At 52.9% G+C, this 20,870-nt stretch overlaps 1 protein-coding gene across 1 annotated transcript in view; it reads right to left on the minus strand.

Moving 5' to 3' along the window:
- Positions 1 to 2,922: 2,922 nt before the first annotated feature.
- The window catches only part of OTOP1 (otopetrin 1), a 35,054-nt gene continuing 17,106 nt past the window's right edge, over positions 2,923 to 20,870 (minus strand). The window contains exons 4-6 of the mRNA XM_047857560.1: positions 15,824 to 15,954; positions 11,169 to 12,097; positions 2,923 to 3,422 (exon numbers count right to left, since the gene is read on the minus strand). Of these exons, the coding sequence (XP_047713516.1) occupies positions 3,252 to 3,422; positions 11,169 to 12,097; positions 15,824 to 15,954 (1,231 nt within the window). The 3' untranslated portion in view covers positions 2,923 to 3,251. The remainder of the gene's footprint in view (positions 3,423 to 11,168; positions 12,098 to 15,823; positions 15,955 to 20,870) is intronic.

Consider the following 20,870-nt stretch of genomic DNA (forward strand, 5'->3'; position numbering starts at 1 on the left):
GGACGTGGTGGGGGCAGGTGGAGGGAACACCCCTGTTGAAACTAATTCTCAGCTTCCTTAGGGGAACTCAGAACCCACCCAGCCCTCACCTGGCAACGAGGACAGCCGTCCCTGACACACGCCACGAGAGTCCAAAGTTGTAGACAGGGTACAGACGGGGCATTTTGCACCCCTGCTCTCACTGGGGACCCTGGAGTCTGCTGCTCGCCCACCGGATCGCCCCTCACTTTGACCTAAAAGCACAGCTGAGGACTCAGCGGAAAGGCACCGGCGCCCCCTGGTGGCCGCGCTCTTCCACAGCGGTCCCGCCAGCGGTCTGTTTGCATTCTCTGTCCTTCGCATTTGGCCAACCCTTGCCAATCAGATGAAAGGGAAATGATGGCTCATTGCTGTTCCAATTTGCATTTCTCTTCCTCTAGCCCTGAGAGCTTGACACTTGTTTATTGCACACTCCGGTTCGTCCTCCGTGGGCTGCCTTGGTACGAAGGGAATACATTTGCTTTGCTGCCTAAGTGGGTCGAGTCAAGACGCTTGGCTACCTGCGGGACAAAGCTGCCTGGCTCAAACAGCCATCCTGATGGAGCGAGCTCTGCTTGTTTAGGAGCAAGAGGCGATCCATCTTTAAGGTCACGCCTCAGAAGCTCTGAGCCCAGCAAGACTGCTTTTTCCTGCTCTGATGGTGCCCCGTGGCCACGCCTGGAGCCCTAATCCCACAGCCCCTGGGCTGTACTGATGTGCTCAGCACCGGAGGAAATGAATGCCAGCCGAAATGAAGTCCTCTGAATAGATCGGCATTCACAGGTATTCGTCTCATGCAGGGTGGTTTATCAACATGTGCACAGAGACTCAGCCATGAAAATGCTTGCCACGGTGTCGTTTGTAATAGCAAAAAGAAAGCAAAAAAGGAAGAAAACCAGAAAAGGATCACACCATCAAATGTCTCTACCTGTCCAACGTCGGGTTCTGACTACATAAGGAACGATACAGCCCTCCATGGAATGTGCTCTGGAGCTACCCAAGGTCACATTGCAGAAGAATACACAATGTCACGGGAGGCTGTTCAGTGACTCGGGGTTCACGGACTCTTGAGGAGGTGCTTCTGGAAGGGACACGGCATCACCTGAGACGCTTCTTGAGGCACCCTGCGCCCCACTCCAGCCCAACGGAACCTGAGCTTCTGGCTGGGAAGGCAGGAGTCCTCACAAGCTCTCCAGACGATTCTTACGTATGCTCAAGTGTGAGACGTGATGCCACGGGAAACGAAAATCGTCCAGAACCACGCAGGTGTATTAAGAGGGGAAAAAGCCAGTTGCATGCAAACTCAGTATACACAAAAGCAATCCCATTCACGTGTGCGTGCCTGCGTGTGCGTGTATGTAGGTGTGTGTGTGCTGATAGGTACCGAAAATTAACAGCAATTACCTCTAGATCACAGTTCCTCATGCTGAGCACTATGAACCTTTGGGGCCAGATAAGTCTTTGTGGTGGGGGCCGTGCCGTGCGCTGTAGGGTGCCGACCTGCACCCCTGCTCTCTGCCCACCAGACACCTGTTGTATGTACAGCAGTAACAATAAGTGTCTCCATGCTTTGCCAAATGTCCCCTTGGAGACAGGATGGCACCAGGTTGAAAACCACCACCCTAAATAGAAGGTATGACAGATCATCTTTGACTTTGTTTTCGGTCTATCTGCCCGTTGTTTTTAGTTTTTTCCCTAGAACTTAAGGTATTTTCATCATGTAACAACAACAACAAAAAAATTGGTGTTTCTTAACGTGCCATTTGCCCGTGCTATCAAACAAACAAAATACACACAGATGAAGAGATAGTCACGTTAGTATTTATAGGAAATAAGCTAATTTTATTATGATCTTAAAATAATTATGGCAAAGCACGTAAAAAGGCCTTCCAAACGTCATTATTTCTTAAGAGGCTTTAAAATATTTACAACCTTTGGAATAGACATCCAGATTTTAAGTGTATATCATAAAGAAGCAATTATGATATATGGGAAATGCTTTACAAAGATAGTGGATTTTTGCAGAAGCCCTTAAAAAAACCCACCAGGATAAACACTCTACCTCGGACAATAGGAAGACTAACTATGGCACATGCATCTGATGAACTTTAACACAGTAGCAAAATGATATTTACAAAGCCTCGGAAACCACGTGGAGGAAAGGTTTATGCTCTATTGTTAAGTGGGGGGGGGGGGACATGGATACAAAATTGGACATGTCAGATCACCAGTGGCAAGCATAATAATGACAATGAAAAGAACGCCGTGAATCTCATTTCACCTCTGGGAAATACAACAAGGTGTTAAAGTGATCGTCAACCCAACAGTAGTGTCCTAGGTGATGTTTTCTCTACTCTTCCAAAATGTCCACGTTTTCTGTAATAGGCATGTATGTATTTACAGTGAGAGAGAATAGTAAAATTTCTTTTTAAAAATAAAATGATCACAAAAATGTGCCGAGATTTCCAGGAAGAAATAGGTCTCCGTATTGATCCGTACACTAATTTCCATCCCGATGAAAAACGTAATTTTGTTCAAAAAATTAAACATATTCAGAAAGTACAACATAAACTAAGTGCGATTGTATCGGCATTGATCAGCTCTGGGAGGGATAAAACGTCAGGAGCATTGTACTACGCAGCCGGTCAGAAGAGTTGTAGGCAGTAACGTGACGATAGAAAACAATTGTTATGAAAAACAAACCGCATAATGTTTCTCCCCCCAACCTGGGATCACATTCTTCTAAAAAAAACACAGAGGATCCCGTTTAAAAGGAGAGAAGGGGCGCTGGGTGGCTCAGTGGGTTAAGCGGCAGACTCCTTGATTTCAGCTCAGGTCATGATCTCACGGTCAGGGACTCGAGCCCCGCGTCGGGCTCCAAGTCGGGCTCTGCACTGGGCACGGAACCTGCCAAAGATTCTCTCTCCCTCTACCGCTCGTGCTCCCTCTCTCTCTCAAAAAAAAAAAATAAATAAATAAATAAAAGGAGATAAAAGAATTTGAGTTTGGTGAGAATTCACTACCCGAGACCAGATCTCAGCCGCCTCACCGATGTTGATCTAACGCGCTCACATTCATCCGGGGTGATAGACAATTCCAGCTCACGGGAAATAATTGCCGCAAAGAACCCTCCGTGCATTTGTCAGGCGATATTTGCCCAACCTGGCCATTCGCAGGTGGCTCCAGTGAATTCTCTTGTTAGGTCACTCCTCGGGCTTGGATGTGGACACAGACTATATCTTACAATAGACCTCAAAGAGAGAGGCAGCTGCGTGCATTCGGTAGAAAATAGAAAAAGGCATGGCCAGGTTGACCACAATGATCCAGGGTTCAAAGCCAAAGACAATCTCCTCTAATCCGTTGTCGTACTCGGGGCGGCAGCCGAAGGCGGGAGGGACCCAGAGCTACAAGAGAAGAGGGGCCCGTGCCAGCAGCCACCTGGGGAGCCCCACGCGACCCCCAGGCGCCGGCCTGGACTCGGGGACTCAGAGTTACACCTGTCCCTGCAACGTCCCCCCTGGAGGTCTCCAAATCCAACGAGCCTGCCTGACTCTTCTGGCCTCCTCAGCCCCCTCCCGAGTGGATGCTGCTCACACCCACCCGACTCTCTCTGTCCCCACAGCCCTCACCTTGGTCGGGACCTCAGTATCCCCCGCCTGAACTGCCACAGTGGCTCCAAATGCCCCGCCCCAACTCCAGCAGATGCCTTCCATCCACCCTGACCCTGCTGTGGAAGCGATCTTTATAAAGGGCACATCTGACCTTGCCATTCCTCTGCTTGTCACGCTCCAGTGGCTCCCAGGAGCCTTCAGGACAACGTCCAGATTCCCTCAGTGACGGGGCACTGAGTTTGACTGCAATTAACTACCACCACGTCCCTCACCACGCCCTTCACTTCAGCCTCCGAAGGCTGGATGTGACTCTCCTCCAAGCCTTCAGGGCTTTGCTCCTGCCTCTCCCTCTATCAAAGGCTCTCTGTCTTCCCTCTTCGGCTGAATCCTACCTTCTTCCAAGTCCTGAGACACTCCTCCTTCCAGGAAGCCCTCCATGATCTAACCAGGCTGGGAAGGAGCCCCCCGGGCTTACCTACAGCAGAGGTCACCCGTTTATCACACCCGCCTTTACATCCCAACATTGGTGCCTGGAGACCCCAGCCACGTGGGGCTTTCTGGCTTGATCTGGAGAGACAGCCCAGGCCTTGCTCACATCACCCTGCTTAGGGGAGGAGCCCCTGCTTTGGAGCCGGACCTGGGTTTGGGGCACTCACAGAGTGTCATTTAACCTCCCCGAGCCTCAGTTTCCTCAGCTGGAAGGTGGGACTACAGACACCTGTCACAGAGGGCTCACATGAGAATAAAATGGCAACTATGTTTGCAAAACCTAAAGCAGTGACCTATCGTTGCTGTCGCTTGCGGAAGCTACGCACTGGTCCTGCCTCAGTCTCCCCGCCCCAGGTCCTCCTCCTCCACCTCCCCTGATACAGCCGGTCTCCTGGGCTTGCTTCTCTTTGACGCTGCACACTTCTGGAACTTTCTCCACCCTTGCATGGTGGCAGGCAGCCTCTTGGATGACCCCCCCCTCCCCCACCGATGCCACCTCCCGGGAGTCACGTCCTTGTGGAAGCCCCTCCCCTTGGGTCAGGCTGAGCCTCATGACTCGCTTCAAACATCAGAATGTGACGGAAGGCGTGAGACGTCACCTCTGAGACCGGGTGGCAGAAGGAACGGGGAGTCCTGCAAGAGAGGAAGCCGACCGCCCTGTTGTGTGTGACCTGCCCCGTGGCGAGGCCCCGCGGCCAGGAGCGGACGGAGGTCAGGAACTCACGCCCTCAGCCCAACAACCGACCAGCAAGTGAATCCCGCCAACAGCCACGTAAGTGGGTTTGGAAAGATCCCCCGGCGGTCAGCTGAGCAGAGGCACCGGCTGAGCCACGCTGGGATTCCCGACCTCCAGACTCCACAACATTAACAACCAGGTGTTGTCCAAGCTGCCGAGCTTGTGTAATTCCTTACACAGCGGCAGGAACTGATGCACCGTTTCACTAGCCTCTCCGTACGGTCCCCTCTCTATCTCTGCCCACTGGGACCTCAGGCTCCGTGACCCTTAAGGCGCCTCCAACCACCCTGGCTGGTTCTTCCCGGCTCCTTCCTGCTTCCTCCTTCGCTCAGTCTCTCTCTGTTGGCTGGAGGGCTCACCCCTGGGTGCTCTTCCCTCCCCTACACACGCGACCCCTGAACGAGCTCACCCAGCCTTGGCTGTAAATGAACACCAACTATGGGCCGATGACTCCCCCCGTCTGAATTACTCGCCTGATCTGCCCTCGAGGACCCCACGGGCTACTTGGCGTCTTACTTGCGTCTCAAACTCCCCCATCTCACCCGCGACATCTTCCTCCTCGTGGCCGGTCACACGCCAGGCATCACCCTCGTGTTCCCTCTTTCCCTCAAGACGCTGCACCTGCCACCCAGCCCATCGGCGAGCCCGGAGGACTGTGCCTCCACGACGCCCTGGCGTCAGTGGACCCGTTTCTGTCCACGTGCACCTGCCCGGCCATCGCTGTCCCCTGTCACCCAGGCCACCGCGGCAGCCTCCTGACCATCCGGCTTCCACGGCGCCCCTGACGGGCCCACTCACCACTCCGCTGCCAGACTCGCTCCTTCTGCGAGACCACATCCCTTCCCACCAGCCCTCACAGCCACTGAAAATGAAATCGACCCCCTACATGGGATTATAAAGCCCACTGCTGGCTGGTCCCCCACACCCGGGGTCCCCGTCACATGGCCCACCATCCTCCTCCTGCAATGAGATAAGCTCCCTGCCCCGGGGCCTGACCCCGGCTGTTTCCCAGAACACTCACCACCCAGCCCCTGTCACCCCCTGAGGAAGCCCCTCTCACCCGCCTGGGCCTTCTGATCGGAGACAGTGCCAGGCGTGACCTCGCTCCCTCTCGGCTCGTTCTCTGCGGGGGGCGCTTCGCTAGAAGGGGTCTCCTGCCTGACCGTTTACTGCCAGCCCGGACCTCTGGTTCGCAAGCCCCTAAGGCATCACTCACAGCCGCGCTGGCCCTCGGTAGCCAGCCGGTGGCTATATCTTCAAGAGAGAGAGGAACGGACGGAAGACAGTGGGCAGAGAAGGCGAGGACAGACGACTGGCCCTCTTTCCTGAGACCCAATATTTAGATCTGCCGTGGAGTGTTTTTGCTTTTCGTGCCAGTGGGAGGCGGGGCTGTGTCCCCTTCCCTTGAATCCGGGGGGCGCTGCCACTGCTTGACCCAGAGCATGTGGCAGGCAGGACTGATGCCACGCGACATCCACACAGGCCCCGAGAGACTGGCACCTCCAGTCTCGGCAGGTTGGCCGCTGGGCCCCGAGCCGCCACCTCAGAAGCCCCCCGACCCCGAGACCGCCATCCTGGAGAGCCCGTGTGTAGACACTGCAGCCGAGGGTCCCAGCTGAGCCCTCTCAGCCACCCCCACCCCAGCCACCAGACCTTGGGCCCTCGATTGCAGTCCGCCCACCAGCCTCAGTCGATGCCACGAGGAAGACGAGACTTTCCCAGCCAAGCTCTGCCAGAATTTCTAACCCACAAGGTCGTAAGACATAATGAAACAGCTGCTGGTTTTGACCTGCACTGGGGGTCGTTTGTTACACAGCAGTAGGAAACCCAAACATCTGCTTGGATGTCCGCCTGAGGTCACAGAGGCGCCTTATGAGTGGACACGTCCGGTACTAAACCCGGGGTCTTCCTTCCACCCCGAGCCGCTCCCGAGCCTGCCGCCCCTTCGGAGTCCCCAGTCTCCATAAATAGTGTCACCGTGTCCCCGGGAACTCGGGTCAGAACCGGGGAGTTGTTCTTGACATCTCTCCCCACCTCCACACGTTACCACGTGGCTGATGTTGGGGGGCATTACGCCAAGTGGGACAAGCCAGTCGCAAAGAGACAAACACTCCGTGAACACTCGACTCACATGAACTGCACGGTGTGGTCGAACCCAGAGGTAAAACGGGGTTGCGGGGGGCCGGGGGGTGGCGGTGGGGAACAGGGGCTTGTTACCCGGTTACAGAATTTCAGTTTTGCCAGGCGAACAGGTTTCAGCGATGGGTGGTGGTAAGGAATGCCCTTCACACTCCTGGACCGTATGCTCTGGGATGGTTAGGAGGCGGGCGCCGGGTGGCTCAGTGGGTTGAGCGTCTGACTCTTCATTTCGGCTCAGGTCGCCATCTCGTGGGTTGTGGGTTTGAGCCCCGCGTCGGGCTCTGCGCTTGACGGTGAGTGTAGAGCCTGCCTGGGATTCTCTCTCCCTCTCTCTCTGCCTCTCCCCACTCGCTCCCTCTAAATCAATCAATCAACTCTTTAGAAAAATAAAATGTGGGGTGCCTGGGTGGCTCAGTCGGTTGAGCGTCCGACTTCGGCTCAGGTCACGATCTCACGATCCGTGAGTTCGAGCCCCACATCGGGCTCTGTGCTGACAGCTCAAAGCCTGGAGCCTGCTTTGGATTCTGTGTCTCCCTCTCTCTCTGCCCCTCCCCGTCCATGCTCTGTCTCTCTCTGTCTCGAAGATAAATAAACATTAAAAAAAAATTAAAAAGTAAATAAATAAATAAAATTAAAAAAAATAAAATGATTAAAATGGTAAATATTATGGTAACGCTTGTGTTACGTGGTATTGCCTACAATTAAAGGTTCGACTGAGTCAAAAAAGAAAAAGCACGAATCGCATCCTGTCACTACCTTAAAACCCTTCGACGGTTTCCTGCTGCATTCAGGATTCCGTCCTGGCTGCGGCTGTGGCTGCTGAGACCCCGCGTGGTCCACCCTGGCGCCTCTCTCCTGTCCCTCCCTTTGCTCGTCATGCTCAGCCAGGCGGGTCTCCTTCCTGCCCCAGGAGCACGTCCCGCAAGCCCTACTTGGCCATGCATCCACACGCTCCCCGCAGCCTCCCCATGCCCGTCATTCTGCCCAGACGGTCCCCTCCCCCTTACCCCCTTCTCCCTAAATCCCACCATCCCGCCTGCCACCCTCGTCTGTCCCCACGGCCGCTGCCGTCCCCACGTGGACGTGCACACCAGCACCTCCGGCTGCGGCCTCTGTTCCGGCACCTGGTCCTGGAGGATGACGAGTCTCACCCTCTGCCAGGGGCTTCACGGCCTTGTGGGATGGACCGCGGGTGCGCGTGTGGCCCGTGGGGCTGCTGAGGGCCCCCCCAGACATCACCCCGCGATGATTTCTGTCTTCCGGCTCACTCCCCGGTGAACAGAGGCAGGGCCTGGGGACACCGGGGGCGGAGCACGGAGGTGAAGAGATGACACGGATCCCCCTCCCAAGTCAGAGCCCTGAGTCCGGCCGTCGGGTCCCAACAGACCATCAATTACCATCAGAGTCTACCATGGCCACGCGGTTCTTGGTCGAGCTGGTCCGGAACCACAAGCCAAGCGCCTCACCGGCGGTCAAGCAAAGACCCCGTGCGGAAAGCGGCTTTCCTGAACTTGCTGAGAAGAGAGAGATTCCTACCTCTGGATGTGTACAAAAACAACACATGTTAGGGGGATTCTGGAACCAACTCTGACTTTGTAAGACGTAAGCTGAGGGCGCCTGGGTGGCTCAGTCCATTAAGCATCCGACTTCGGCTCAGGTCATGATCTCATGGCTCATGGGTTTGACCCCCGCATCAGGCTCTGCACTGACAGTATGGAGCCTGCTTCGGATTCTGTGTTTCCCTCTCTCTCTGCCTCTCTCTCTCTCTCTTTCCCAAAAGAAAATAAATAAATAAAAACATTAGCAAAGAAAGATCTGAGTGGATACATGCCTCTCTGGAATACAAGTCTCACATAAAACGCAGCCCCGCGATAGTCCCTAATCTGTCTCTCTCTCTCCCGTTCGGTTCCTTCATTCCCTGCTGTGCCCAGCACATGCTCCAGAAATCTCTATTCCATGAAAGACGCGGGCCCACCTGGACCCAGGCTCGCCTGGGACCCCTTCTCCCTTCAGAGCTCCTCGTAACCGTCTGCCGGGCTGGAGGGGGACCGAGGTCCGGGTGGCCCAAAGCAAGAATCAGATTTGATGGGCAGACACGTGGCCATCTCGGCTTCAGAGGGACCCTCCCAGCGTTGTGGCCTTGGCGTGACATCAAAATTGGCGGTCCCTGGGCACGCCCCCGCTGAAACTAGGCGGAGGAAGCTCGAAAGCCAGGGAGCTGACGGGGAAACGGCATAGCCCTGGCAGCTGCAGAGAGCTGACCGTGACGACAGGCAGGCGCCGTGGGCGGGGCGTCCCCACCCTCCCGTCATCCACGGTCATTTCGAGGCCCGTGTGGTGCCAGAGGCAGCTGGCCCCTCCCTTGGTCACCGAGCCCTGCCATCCTACTGTGAATCTCTAGAACGGATCCCAACAAGGCACGGGGCTCTCTCTTCCTTTGTCCTCTCTCCGTCCCCGTGGCCACTGCCCTGGCTGTGTACCCCCAGGCCACTGCCCTGCCCTGGCCCCCTGCCAGGGGGCCATCATTTCCCATCTGGGCTGCTTCAGGGCTTCCGTCCAGGTGTCCCCGCCCTTGGGCTCGCCTGTCTCCATCCTTCCCGCACACCGCTGCTAAGGGGATCCATCCAAGACACAAACCGAGAGGGTCCCCTGTGGCCCTCAGCACGAGGACCAGACCCGGCCGGGCTGACGAAGCTCCGCTCAAGCCAGACCCACAGGCGAGACCCGCCTTGCTCTTTCCCCCGCCGCGGCTCTCCCCGACGTGTGTGGAATTCATACCGAACTACTTTGCTGCTTCCCAAGTAGGCCGCGGCGGCTTCCGCCTCTGTGTCTTTGAACCGCGCACGCCCTCTGCGCTCAATGCTTGCCTTGGCCACCTGGTAAACCTCCCACCGTTCCTCAGAACCCGGGCAGCCGAAACGGAGTTACCACACGCCTTCCACGTTGCTACTTGCCATCAGAGGCTGCAGGCTGGAAACCGCCCACTTCCCCGGCCTCCCTCGCGGCTAGGGGTGGCCGTGGGAAAGCCGCTGCCTGGCACTAGTCCTTCCTCATGTCTCAAGCCCCGATGTGACGCTTGGTGCTGCTGCAGCCACTCTGTGACCGCGTGGCAGTCCGCACCACACGAAGCGTGGTCGAGTGGAAAGACGGACAGCACCTAGATCCTTGATCAAAGGGCTCAGCTGCCGGACCAACCCCGAAGAGCCAACCTTCAGGATTCTCATCTTTAAGACTGAAGAGACTGCTGGCCAAGCTTTCTGTTCTTTGCAGCCAAAAGCTCTCCTAACTGAGTCTGGGCCTCACCTCAAGCATCCCCGACTCACTAAAGTCCCTCCCTGGATCCAGGCTCCCGTTACACTTTGCACGTACTCTGTGCCAACACTTGCCCTGCTCGCTGTATGTTTTCCTTGTGTCCCTTCCCCCCTACACTGTGACCTCTCTGAGGAAGAGGTTATTGGGGAAGGTCATCCGAAAGAAGTGACCGCCGGTCGGCCCCCCGAGCCCTCCCAGGCTCCTCACCCGCCCCCCCCTTGTCCTTGGAACGTGGGTTCTCCTTGCCCTTTTCGCTCCCAGAAGCTGCTGCAAGGACACAGCCCTGAAATAACGATGTGGCGTTGACAGCACCTGCACGGCATGCGCGACCGAACCCAGTTAAGCCTCTCTCTGCATATAGACTTCTGCCATCTAGCAGGCAGGTGCAGGGACCCCACTCGTCTTGCTGCTGCCCAAGACAAGCTTCGTATGCAAGTTCCCCTCGCCTATTAAAACCGTCACCTACAAAAAATCAAAAAATAAAAACTAAAACCGTCACCTACAAAAAATCAAAAAATAAAAACTAAAACCGTTACCTACAAAGCTGGAGCGGCCTCCTTCCGCCTCTCCCTGCCCTCCGTGGGGCAGATCTGTTACAGATCTCACCCGGGAGGGCTGCTGACCAACAGAGCTGGGGGTCTTGTCACCTGCAATCGTTAGCCCCGACCCCAGCCCCTGGCACACGGCAGTGCTCAGTAAGTGGGTTTGTGGAGGAGACGCCTTCATTCCAGCTTCATTGTTTCACCCCACACTTACATCATTTTGATAATAAGCTTCCCTCACTCCTTCTCGGGGCGGGGGGGGGGGGAAGAAAAGCAAGGAACATAGATCGTGTTTAAGGTGAATAACTTAATGCACGTTACCGAAATATTGCAGAGGAACAGAAAGGCTGCGATGTTCCTCAAGACGCTTCTCTTGCCGTCGCCCTGCAAGAAACCGGGGCGGCAGGCGGGGCCCGGGGTCCCTCCCCGGCTCCCCTCGCCCCCCTCTCCGCCACAGCCTTCTCTCAGACACGTGTTTCCGTTGGCCCCGCGGAGCATCTCGCCGCCTGGGGAAGCCGCGTCCCCGGCCACAGCCCCGTTCCTGAGGCCGGAAGAGGAGAGGGGCATGGCATTGCCGCTGCAGACGGTGACCATTCGCAGGGTTCTGACGTCCTCAGACAGCATCTCCGGCTCTCGGTGGATAGACTCAATGATGAAGAGGTTCTGGACGTATTTCTCCACAATCATCAGGACAGAGTAGGGCAGGTTGAACCAGGTGTAGGGGGGGCAGGCTTCGGCACAGAGCACGGCCAAGATGGAACCCCAGGAGATGAGCGAGGAGCTGGAGGCGGTGCCCACCAAGAGGTCGGCATCCAGTTTGCGGGCCGGGCTTCTGGACTCATCCAGCGATTTCTGGTCTACCCTGTAAATCCGGATGCCAAGCAGCCCGGCGGCCCCCATGAGTATCAGCAAGGCGATGGCATACAGGTAGAACATGATGAGTGCCGACTCGCTCTTGGATTTGGAGCGCCCGATCTGAATCAGATACACCACCACGACCCCGATCGTGGCGGCCAGCACGCTCAGGCCCAGGACCGAGCCCGCCACGACCCCGCGGAACTTGAACCGCACGCTCTGATGCTGGTGGCCGTCAACTTTGCGTCCGATGTTTTTCCACAGGACATAGAGCATCATGGAAGCCAGGATCTGATACTCTATGTTGAAGGGATAGAGGTAGTAGATCCCGTGTGAGATGGCCGAGCAGAGCATCGGGAGCGAGCAGTTACACGGAGGCGTGTGGTCGTCCAAGACTGGGGGCGAGAGAGAATGCACGGGAGGGAGGTTGGCATGTTGAGTGGGCAGGTGGAAGAACATGGGTAAACAGCGTCACTGGGGAGTCACGCGTGGGTGTTCCCGTTGAATTAAAGCTTTGTGTTGTGCCTTGTTACCACGTTTAATATCGTGGCTAAATTGACGGCCATGACTACCCCCCAGTGAGCACTACCTCCATGAGTCACATTATACCCATCGATCCGTACCTACACCAGCCCTTTGAAATGCTATTATACAAATTTACTGAACATGCAAAGATGGCCACAAGATTTTGCATAAGAGAAGCTCGCTGAGGAGGAGAGAGTATAATTCCATTTTTATAAATTATAGATGTATAGATGATAGACAGACACATAGAAGAAATCTGGAAAGATAGAAGCTAAAATGTCAACAATGGTTATTTCTGGGTTGGAAAGTTGGCAGGCAAAGTTTTTTTTTCCTTTCTGTTTTTCTTTCTGGGTTTGTTTTTTTTTTTCAGTAAAAGAAAGTTCTATTGTGTCTCTTTCCCCCAGCTTCATGGATTTGTGGAGATACCATTGGCATGTAACACTGTGTAAGTGTAAGGTGTGTACTGTATTACTTTCCTCCAAGTTTTGCTTCCTTGTATCCTCTAAACTTTCTATGTGCATATGATTTACATGTGTGCTTTTTAAATTATTTTTTATTTTTATTGACTTTTTTTGAGAGAGAGAAAGAGAGCACACAAGCAGGGGAGGGGCGGAGGGAGAGGGAGAGAGAGAGAATCCCAAGCAGGTTCCACATCCAGGGCAGAGTCCCATACGGGGCTTGAATTTACAACAGTGAGGTCATCATAACCTGAGCCCAAATCAAGAGTCAGATGCTTAATGGCCTGAGCCACCCAGGTGCCCCTAAAATTTTTTTAAGTAACTTTATGAGGGAAAATGCCCCTTCTCATGAGCAAAGCGTTTCCTCTTGAGAATATTGGATACTAGCACGTGTAGTGTGAGACGGGAACCATCAAACTCCAAAGCTTGGCACACGAGTCGGCACCACTTTCCAGAAGGCACTTGGCAATGGTATAAAGAGCGATTTCATAACAAGGAGGGCACATGCTATACATAAATAAGAAAATATGTAACAGAAGCCTTAAAGATGATGCAGCTGTAGTCTCGGACCTAGAATTCCAATCTGTTTTGAGGGACGAGTCAAAAATGTAATCAAAGCCAAAAGTGTAATCAAAGCATTAGGTAAAACCGTGTGTGTGTGTGTGTGTGTGTGTGTGTGTGTGTGTGTGCGCGCGAACGCACTGGAGAGAGAAAAAGAGAAACATTTCACTGTTCAACAATTTAGAAACTGTTAAGAAGCGAATTTTGATACATTCATACAATGGAATAGAAGGCTGCCATTAAAAATTGTAATGAAGTTGTGTTTTAATGGTACAGGAAAGTGATCATGTTACATAACAATGGAAACAAGTAAGAATAAATTGTATACACAGCATTTTTAAAATGCGTGTCACAAGGGGGCACCGTTGGTTAAGTGTGCAACTCTTAATATCGGCTTGGGTCACGATCTCATGGTCATGGGATCGAGCCCCACGTCGGGCTCCAAGCTGGCAGCACGGAGCCTGCTTGGGATTCTCTCTCTCTCTCCCTCTGCCCCTCCTCTGCTTGTGTGCGTGCACTCTCTCTCTCTCTCTTTCTCAAAATAAATAAATTAATTAAATGGAAAAAATAAATACATATCACACCTGAGGACTCAGTTATGAGATCAATTTAGTGGGTAGCTGCCAATGTATTTTTTAAACAGAAAGGACTTGTCATGGAATAGAATGGAATGGAATGGTACCAGATGCAATAGAAATTTGAAAGTGTCTCCGATACAGCAAGGTTATTATTTCGTGGCATATGCGTCCACACGTACAGATGTGCACTTGAGCTGCTGTGCAAGTTCTATTTCTTATTGTAGGCTGTAGTCAAAAAAATAAAAAGATTGAATATATACACTATGGCCTTAACTACAGATCAAGAAATAGGACACGACAAAGAAATAACCTAATATTAACAGCACGTAACTGCATTTCTGGGTAGGTGCTACTGTAGGTTTTTTTTTTTCTTTACACTTTGTCACTGCCTTAATTCGTGACTTGTAGAGACCAGTTATAAAATCAAATGGAAAGCCTGTGGCAGCACAAATCACCTTCACTTTTGCAGAACCCTGCACCTTTCACCGCACAACCGGTTTCCCACCTCTCGTAACCCAAGGCGCTCCTGTGCAAAACCAGGGGAAGAAATCAAGGAGAAAGGTTCAGATCAACGGAATGTTAGAGCTGACAGAGTCTTTTCTTTGTAGATCAATCTAATCCCATCTTTCCACAGAGGTTCCTGGAGCCAGATCAGATCCGGGTTTCATCATTTACTTGCTGTGTGGACTTGGGCTAGTTACTTAACTTCTTTGTGGTTTGATGTTTTCATCCGTATGATAAGGTCAACACTGACTACCCCACGGTGTTTTGAGAATTAAATGAGCCACACGAAGGGACTAGAACAGCGTGCCAGGCCTCAGCAAACACTTGGGAAGTTTGCTTTGTTTTCATTGCTATCACTGACACCAATGAGGAAACAAGAGTTGACGAGAGAGAAGGACTTTCCTAAGAGTCGGCTGCTGGTGGAGAGCGGGGGTTGGGGGTTGGAGAAACAGCGTGTGCCCTGACTTCACCATCCCCACCCCACTGGTAAGGAGAGAGAGAATCCCAAGCAGGCTCCACACTGTCAGTGCAGAGCCCGATGTGGGGCTCGAACTCACACACCGTGAAATCGTGACCTGAGCCTAGATCAAGAGTCACCTGCTTAACCAACTGAGCCACCCAGGTGTCCCTGGTAAGGAAACTGTTTTAAAGTCGCCCTGGGTGACAGGCCTGGGGTCATACAGTGAGTGTACCTGAGTAACACATTAAAGCTATAAGGACTCCCTGAAGGAACCTGGTTCAGGTCCCCTCACTTTATGAATGAGAAAAGGGAGGCCCAGAGACGTTGAATGGTTACCAAAAGTCACACAGCCAGGACGTGATGAGAACATCCCCAAATCTGGGCTCTCCGGTTCCCAGCACATTTCCGCCCTGCACATTCCTCTCAGCCCCACTGTTCTAATAGAGAAGCGACAGGTCATAAACGCGAAAGAACTTTGGAAGGAGGTGTGGCAGGCTCTCAAACGGGAGCAGGGTGGGGGTGGGGGTTGGGGATAAGGATGGGCCATAGGTGCAAGCCGGAGAGAGTAAAAAAAAAAACAAAAACCACTTCAAATGAACTCAAACCAATTAACGACAACCCTGAGACCTCTCTGGGTATTTCAAAGCTATACTTTTAGTAGAAAGAACTGGTAATAGACGCTTAATTAAAAACACAATGACTGCCAATCTTCCCTAGCTGTAAACAAAGACATTCACTTCCATACCAAACTGTACCGTGAGAAATGGTACCCTAAATGATAACCCTTGGGTCCGGCAAGTCCCTGAGTCACTGAGGAAACCATTAATTACCCTCAGCACGTCCTACTTACGTAACCAGAATGAGGGGCTTAGGAGGTTTTGAAAGACTTTCAACAACAGATGATTGTCTGGCCAACGTTGAGGTGGAAGGACCCTGCCGTTCTTTGGAACCTGCCTCTCCGACTCTGAACATTTCTGGTCTCTGCAGCCTTCTAAGAGGTTCCAGCACGGGGACGGGACAACTCTTATCACTCACCTATTGTGACGTTCCCAAAGCCCAGCGTGATGAGACGTTCCTTATGTTCATTAAGTTGGTGCTTTGACTCATTCAGGACACCATTGGTCCACAGAAGCAGGTTAGTGAACACCGAGTGGATCACCCCAAACCTGAAAAACACAAGGACTCAGTTACTGGCCTCCCTGGGAAGCTCCGAGCCCCATGGGGTGAGATGGAGACATTGTGCACACACACTCCCACATGCACGCACACACACACGTGCATGCCTCCTTCTTCGCCGAGAGTCTGGTTTTGCCAGGCGGTTCAGACCTTAGGTGGGTCCCTATCTGGGGAGAGGCAGTTCCGTGGGAACTTGCAAAACCAGTCTTGGCATTCTGCCTTAATCTTGAACCTGCCAATACTCAGCTCATTGTCGATGAGAAGAAGCTGACAAGAAGAAACTGGGATCCAGTCATGGAAGCTTACTGAAAGCAGGCACCAACCCCACCACAGCCCGAACCCTTTCTCCCAGAAGGGGAAAGAACCATCATGGAAAGATGAAGGGCTACACTGGAAATGTGGAGGGTTGGGCACGCCCTCACTGTTGGCTGGCCAACCCAATGGTCCTCATCCACCCCCTCTGTCTTGCCACTTACCTCTAAAGAAACTGAATCAACAATAGCCAAATATGGAAAGAGCCCAAGTGTCCATCAACCGATGAATGGATAAAGATGTGATGTGTATATATACATATACACATACGTTGTGTATACACACACACACACACACACACACACACACACCATGGAATGCTACTCAGCAATGAAAAAGAATGAAATCTTTGCAACAAGGTGGATGGAACTAGAGGGTATGATGCTAAGTGAAATAAGTCAGTCAGAAAAAGGGATCATATATTTTCACTCATATGTGGAATTTGAGAAACTTCACAGAAGACCATAGGGGAAGGGAAAGAAAAATAAGTTACAAACAGAGAGGGAGGTAAACCATAAGAGATTTTTAAATGAAAAGAAAAAAAATGAAGGGTGGAAGGTGTTGGGGGGTGGGGGGCGGGGAAAATGGGTGATGGGCATTGAAGAGGGCACTTGTTGGGATGAACACTGGGTGTTGTATGTAAGTGATGAATCATGGGATTCTACTCCTGAAGACGACTACACTGTATACACTATTTGTTAGCTGACATGACAATAAACAATTTAAAAAAAAAAAAGAAACTGAAACAAGTCAGAGACTCGCTGTCTGGTCTCCCCTGCAGCCTGGCATGGCCACTCTGGCCAGTGGGATGTGAAGTCAAGTCTACTGGGCACTCCCAAAAGCTTCTGATTTTGTGATGAAAAGGATGAGAATAAAAAAGCCTATGTACTGTCCTCCCCCCCCCCACTTTGTTTCCAGCTTTGAATACAGACATGAAGGCTGGAGTTGTGGCAGCTACGTTGTGACCATGAAGCAACCAGTATGGGATGAAATGGTAACCCACTAAGAAGGGCAGAGTGAAAGCATACACTTGTCCACCATCTGCCCAGAGGAAAACTGGTATGACTGGGTCCTCAACCCTGGCCTTTCCTCTCCTCTGAGTTTTAACCCCAGCTGCCCCCTCGGGGGCTCCCACAAGTGACCACAAGCCAAACTTTCCTCATTTGAACCCTGGCTTCCTGGAGCAGCTGCGTAACATCCAGGCACAAGAGGAGAAGGGAACAGGTGTTTGCCCATCTGCTTGCCCCTGCGCTCGCCCAGCAGCTATAGATTGTGGCCAGCTCACCCCCGGGGCCCAGCACAAATGCAGACAATGCTGTTTGCCTCAGGCCGACTGCCTTTTCTTCTACTTATAATGCACACGGCTCCTTTTCTTCTCATCTTTCCTGGTGCACAGGGCACCGTCCAATCCCAGGCCTGCTGGACCCGATGAGATAATGCCAATGCCGCCTGCAGCTGCAGAGAGTCTCCGCGAGCTGGCAGCCTCTTGTTGGTCCGACCTGGAAACTGTCCTACAAACTAAGGGCAGACACTTCCTCATGCCAGGCCGCCTTGTTCATACTCGGGTCTGATGGCCCCAGACCACAACAAACACAAGGCCTCCGGGGGCCACTTCTGATCTCAGTTTATGCTTTCAGCTCTGTTTGCACAGCTACTGTACCTCCAAACCCCACCCTTGGGAAGAGAAATGGACCCAAACAAGTTAAGGGGAATTCTTAGATCGGAGAAAAGTCCCAGGACATACAAAAAGCATGGGGCCGTGGAATCCTGGCTCAAAAGACCAGAAAACAAACAAACAAACAAACAAACAAACAAAAATGACAGCAGGTCTGGGAGTGGTAAGTTCTGAAGCCTTCAGGGCCTGGCAGGAAACGTCAACGAATAAAGCAGGTCTGGGGTCCATTAGGGAGCGGTGGGGACTGTAGCAAACTGAGGCTACACCCCCCACTCAGCTCTGGCCCTCTGCTGCATGTGCGTTTGGGACAGCCAAATCTTCCAGTTTTGCTACAGAAGTCGAAATCCAAAACCTAAAGGTGGGGAGTACCTCAAAAATGTTTAACACTTGTCTCTACACACAGAACAGGCCAAATCAAGCTCTGTGTGTTATCTCACTCAAGCCTCTCGCTGTCCAGGTTAGGAAAGGGGCCACGAGACAGGGAGAGACTTGCGTCCAAACACCCAGCAAGGAGGTGGGCACGGAGTTGTGTGTCCCATCCCTTGGAGTTCCCTCAGATGACAGACCCTGGTTGCCAAACGTCTGGGTGCCTGGCCTCAAGCCGTCCCGTCCAAAAACGGAGAGTGCAAGGCACGGATGTGAGCCACACGTAGAATTTCAGATTTTCCTGTAGCCACGTTTTTAAAAAGTGGTAAGAAAAAAAGAAAAAGGAACAGGTGAAAATAGTTTGCATCATTTTCTCTTAAACCCGATCTAGGGGCGCCTGGGTGGCGCAGTCGGTTAAGCGTCCGACTTCAGCCAGGTCACGATCTCGCGCTCCGGGAGTTCGAGCCCCGCGTCGGGCTCTGGGCTGATGGCTCAGAGCCTGGAGCCTGTTCCCGATGCTGTGTCTCCCTCTCTCTCTGCCCCTCCCCCGTTCATGCTCTGTCTCTCTCTGTCCCAAAAATAAATAAACGTTGAAAAAAAAAATTTAAAAAAAAAAACCCGATCTAATTTGCTATGACGTCAACATAGAATCAACAGCAACAAAAATTATCCCTGAGATCTTTTGTACTCGGTTTGTCGCCCGAGGCTCCGAAACCTGACGTGTGTTAGACGCTTCCCGCACGTCTCGGTTGGAAGTAGCCGCAGCTCAAGTGCTCAGTAGCCCCGTGCGGCTGGTGGCTGCCTTACCGGGCAGTGCAGAGGCCCGAGCAGAGCCAAAGCCAAAGACCCTTTTCCGCCTGGAGGGGAATGGGCCCGAATGTCCCGAGGCTGTTCTTGTGTGAGTGACATTAGAAAGAGAAAGACTCCGCCCGCAAAGCCAGGAGGCCACCCCAGTCACCTGGATTTATGGCCAACAATCAGAGCCCCCCAGCCGTGCACAGGCAAGTGTCTTGGCCTTGGACGCTTTGCTTCATTTCTTTGAGCCTCGGTTTCCTCATCTGCTGAGTGGGGGCTGGTGATCGTATGGCCCCTAAGTGGCAGGGCTAACGTGGGAGAAGTCCTCGTGAGGAACACGCCTCAAAGAAAGCGCTTTATGCGTGAGCATGCCCACCCCACTCAGCCAGGAGTCTCTGGGGGTAGACGAGATGTTCCATACACGTCTGTTGAAAACCGCTCACCCTTCACCCCCAACGATTCTACTTCTAGGGACTTACCCCAAGCAAATAATCAGAGATGTTCAAACACCAAAGATGTTTGACCGAGGACGTTCATCACAGTACGACTTATAACAGCAACAAAACTTTCAGAAGGATTGGGTGCCGTGGACTGGCTTGTGTCTCCTCAAACTTCTTCCGTTAAAGCCCTAACCCTGCAGTGCGACTATATTTGGAAATGGGGCCTCTAAGGAGGTCATCAAGGTTCAGCGAGGTCATAATGGCGGGGTCCCGGTCGAATAGGACTGGTGTCCTCAGAAGCAGAGGAAGAGAGAGCGGAGCTCTCTCTCCGCGAGCGCAGAGGAAAGGCCACGTGAGGCCACAGCACACAGCTGCGTGCAGGCCTCCAAACCCAGCCCTGCTGTCACCTTGACCTTGGACGTCCAGCCTCCAGAACCACGAGGACCGTGCGCTTCCGTTGTTTCGGCCGCCCAGCGTGTGGCATTCTGTCGCCACAGCCCGAGCAGACTAACACAAGAGGGCGGCTGGTTAGACTAACTGCGGCAGTGACCCGCGGGGCGGTCGACGAACGCCGACCGGAGGAAATGCCAACGATAAAATGGAAAGACCAAGCACAGCAGGAAGGGCAGGGCCGTGATCGTAAGTAGAAAACGGAGATGCACCGGGTGGCTCAGTCAGTGAAGCCTCCGACTCCTGCTTTCGGCTCAGGTCATGATCCCAGGGTGGTGGGTTTGAGCCCCATGTCGGGCTCTGCACTGAGCACAGAGCCTGCTTGAGACTCTCTCTCTCCCTCTCTCCTGCCCCTTCCCTGCTCTCTCTCTCTCTCTAAAAAATAAAAAAAAAATTAAAAAGAAAAAAGGATTGAAAACTGTATTCATGGAAAAACTGTCAGGAAGCAGCCCGCAATATTAAGGGTAGTTACCGCTGGGTGGGGGGCGTCTCAGTCAGCTGGGGCTGCTGTAACAAAACACTCCATTCTTTCTCACGGTTCTGCAGACAGGAAGTCACAGGTCAAGGTGCCAGCACGGTTGGTTTTGGTGAGAGCTCTCCCGTGGCCTCTCTTCTGGGTGTGCAGAGAGGGAGAGACGGAGATCTCTGGTGTCTCTTCCTCTAAGGGCACCAGTCCCATGATGGAGGACCCCACCGAGCACATCATCTAAACCTAATTACCCTCCAAACGCCCTGCCTCCAAAGACCATCACCTTGAAGGTTAAGGCTTCGGCATGTGAATTTCGGGGAAACACATTCAGCCCACAAAAGTGGCATTAAGGTGATTCTTAGGTCCTATTGTATCCTTGCAATCTTATGAGTTAAAAAG

Source organism: Prionailurus viverrinus, chromosome B1 (genome assembly GCF_022837055.1).
Source record: "Prionailurus viverrinus isolate Anna chromosome B1, UM_Priviv_1.0, whole genome shotgun sequence".
Lineage (NCBI taxonomy): Eukaryota > Metazoa > Chordata > Mammalia > Carnivora > Felidae > Prionailurus > Prionailurus viverrinus.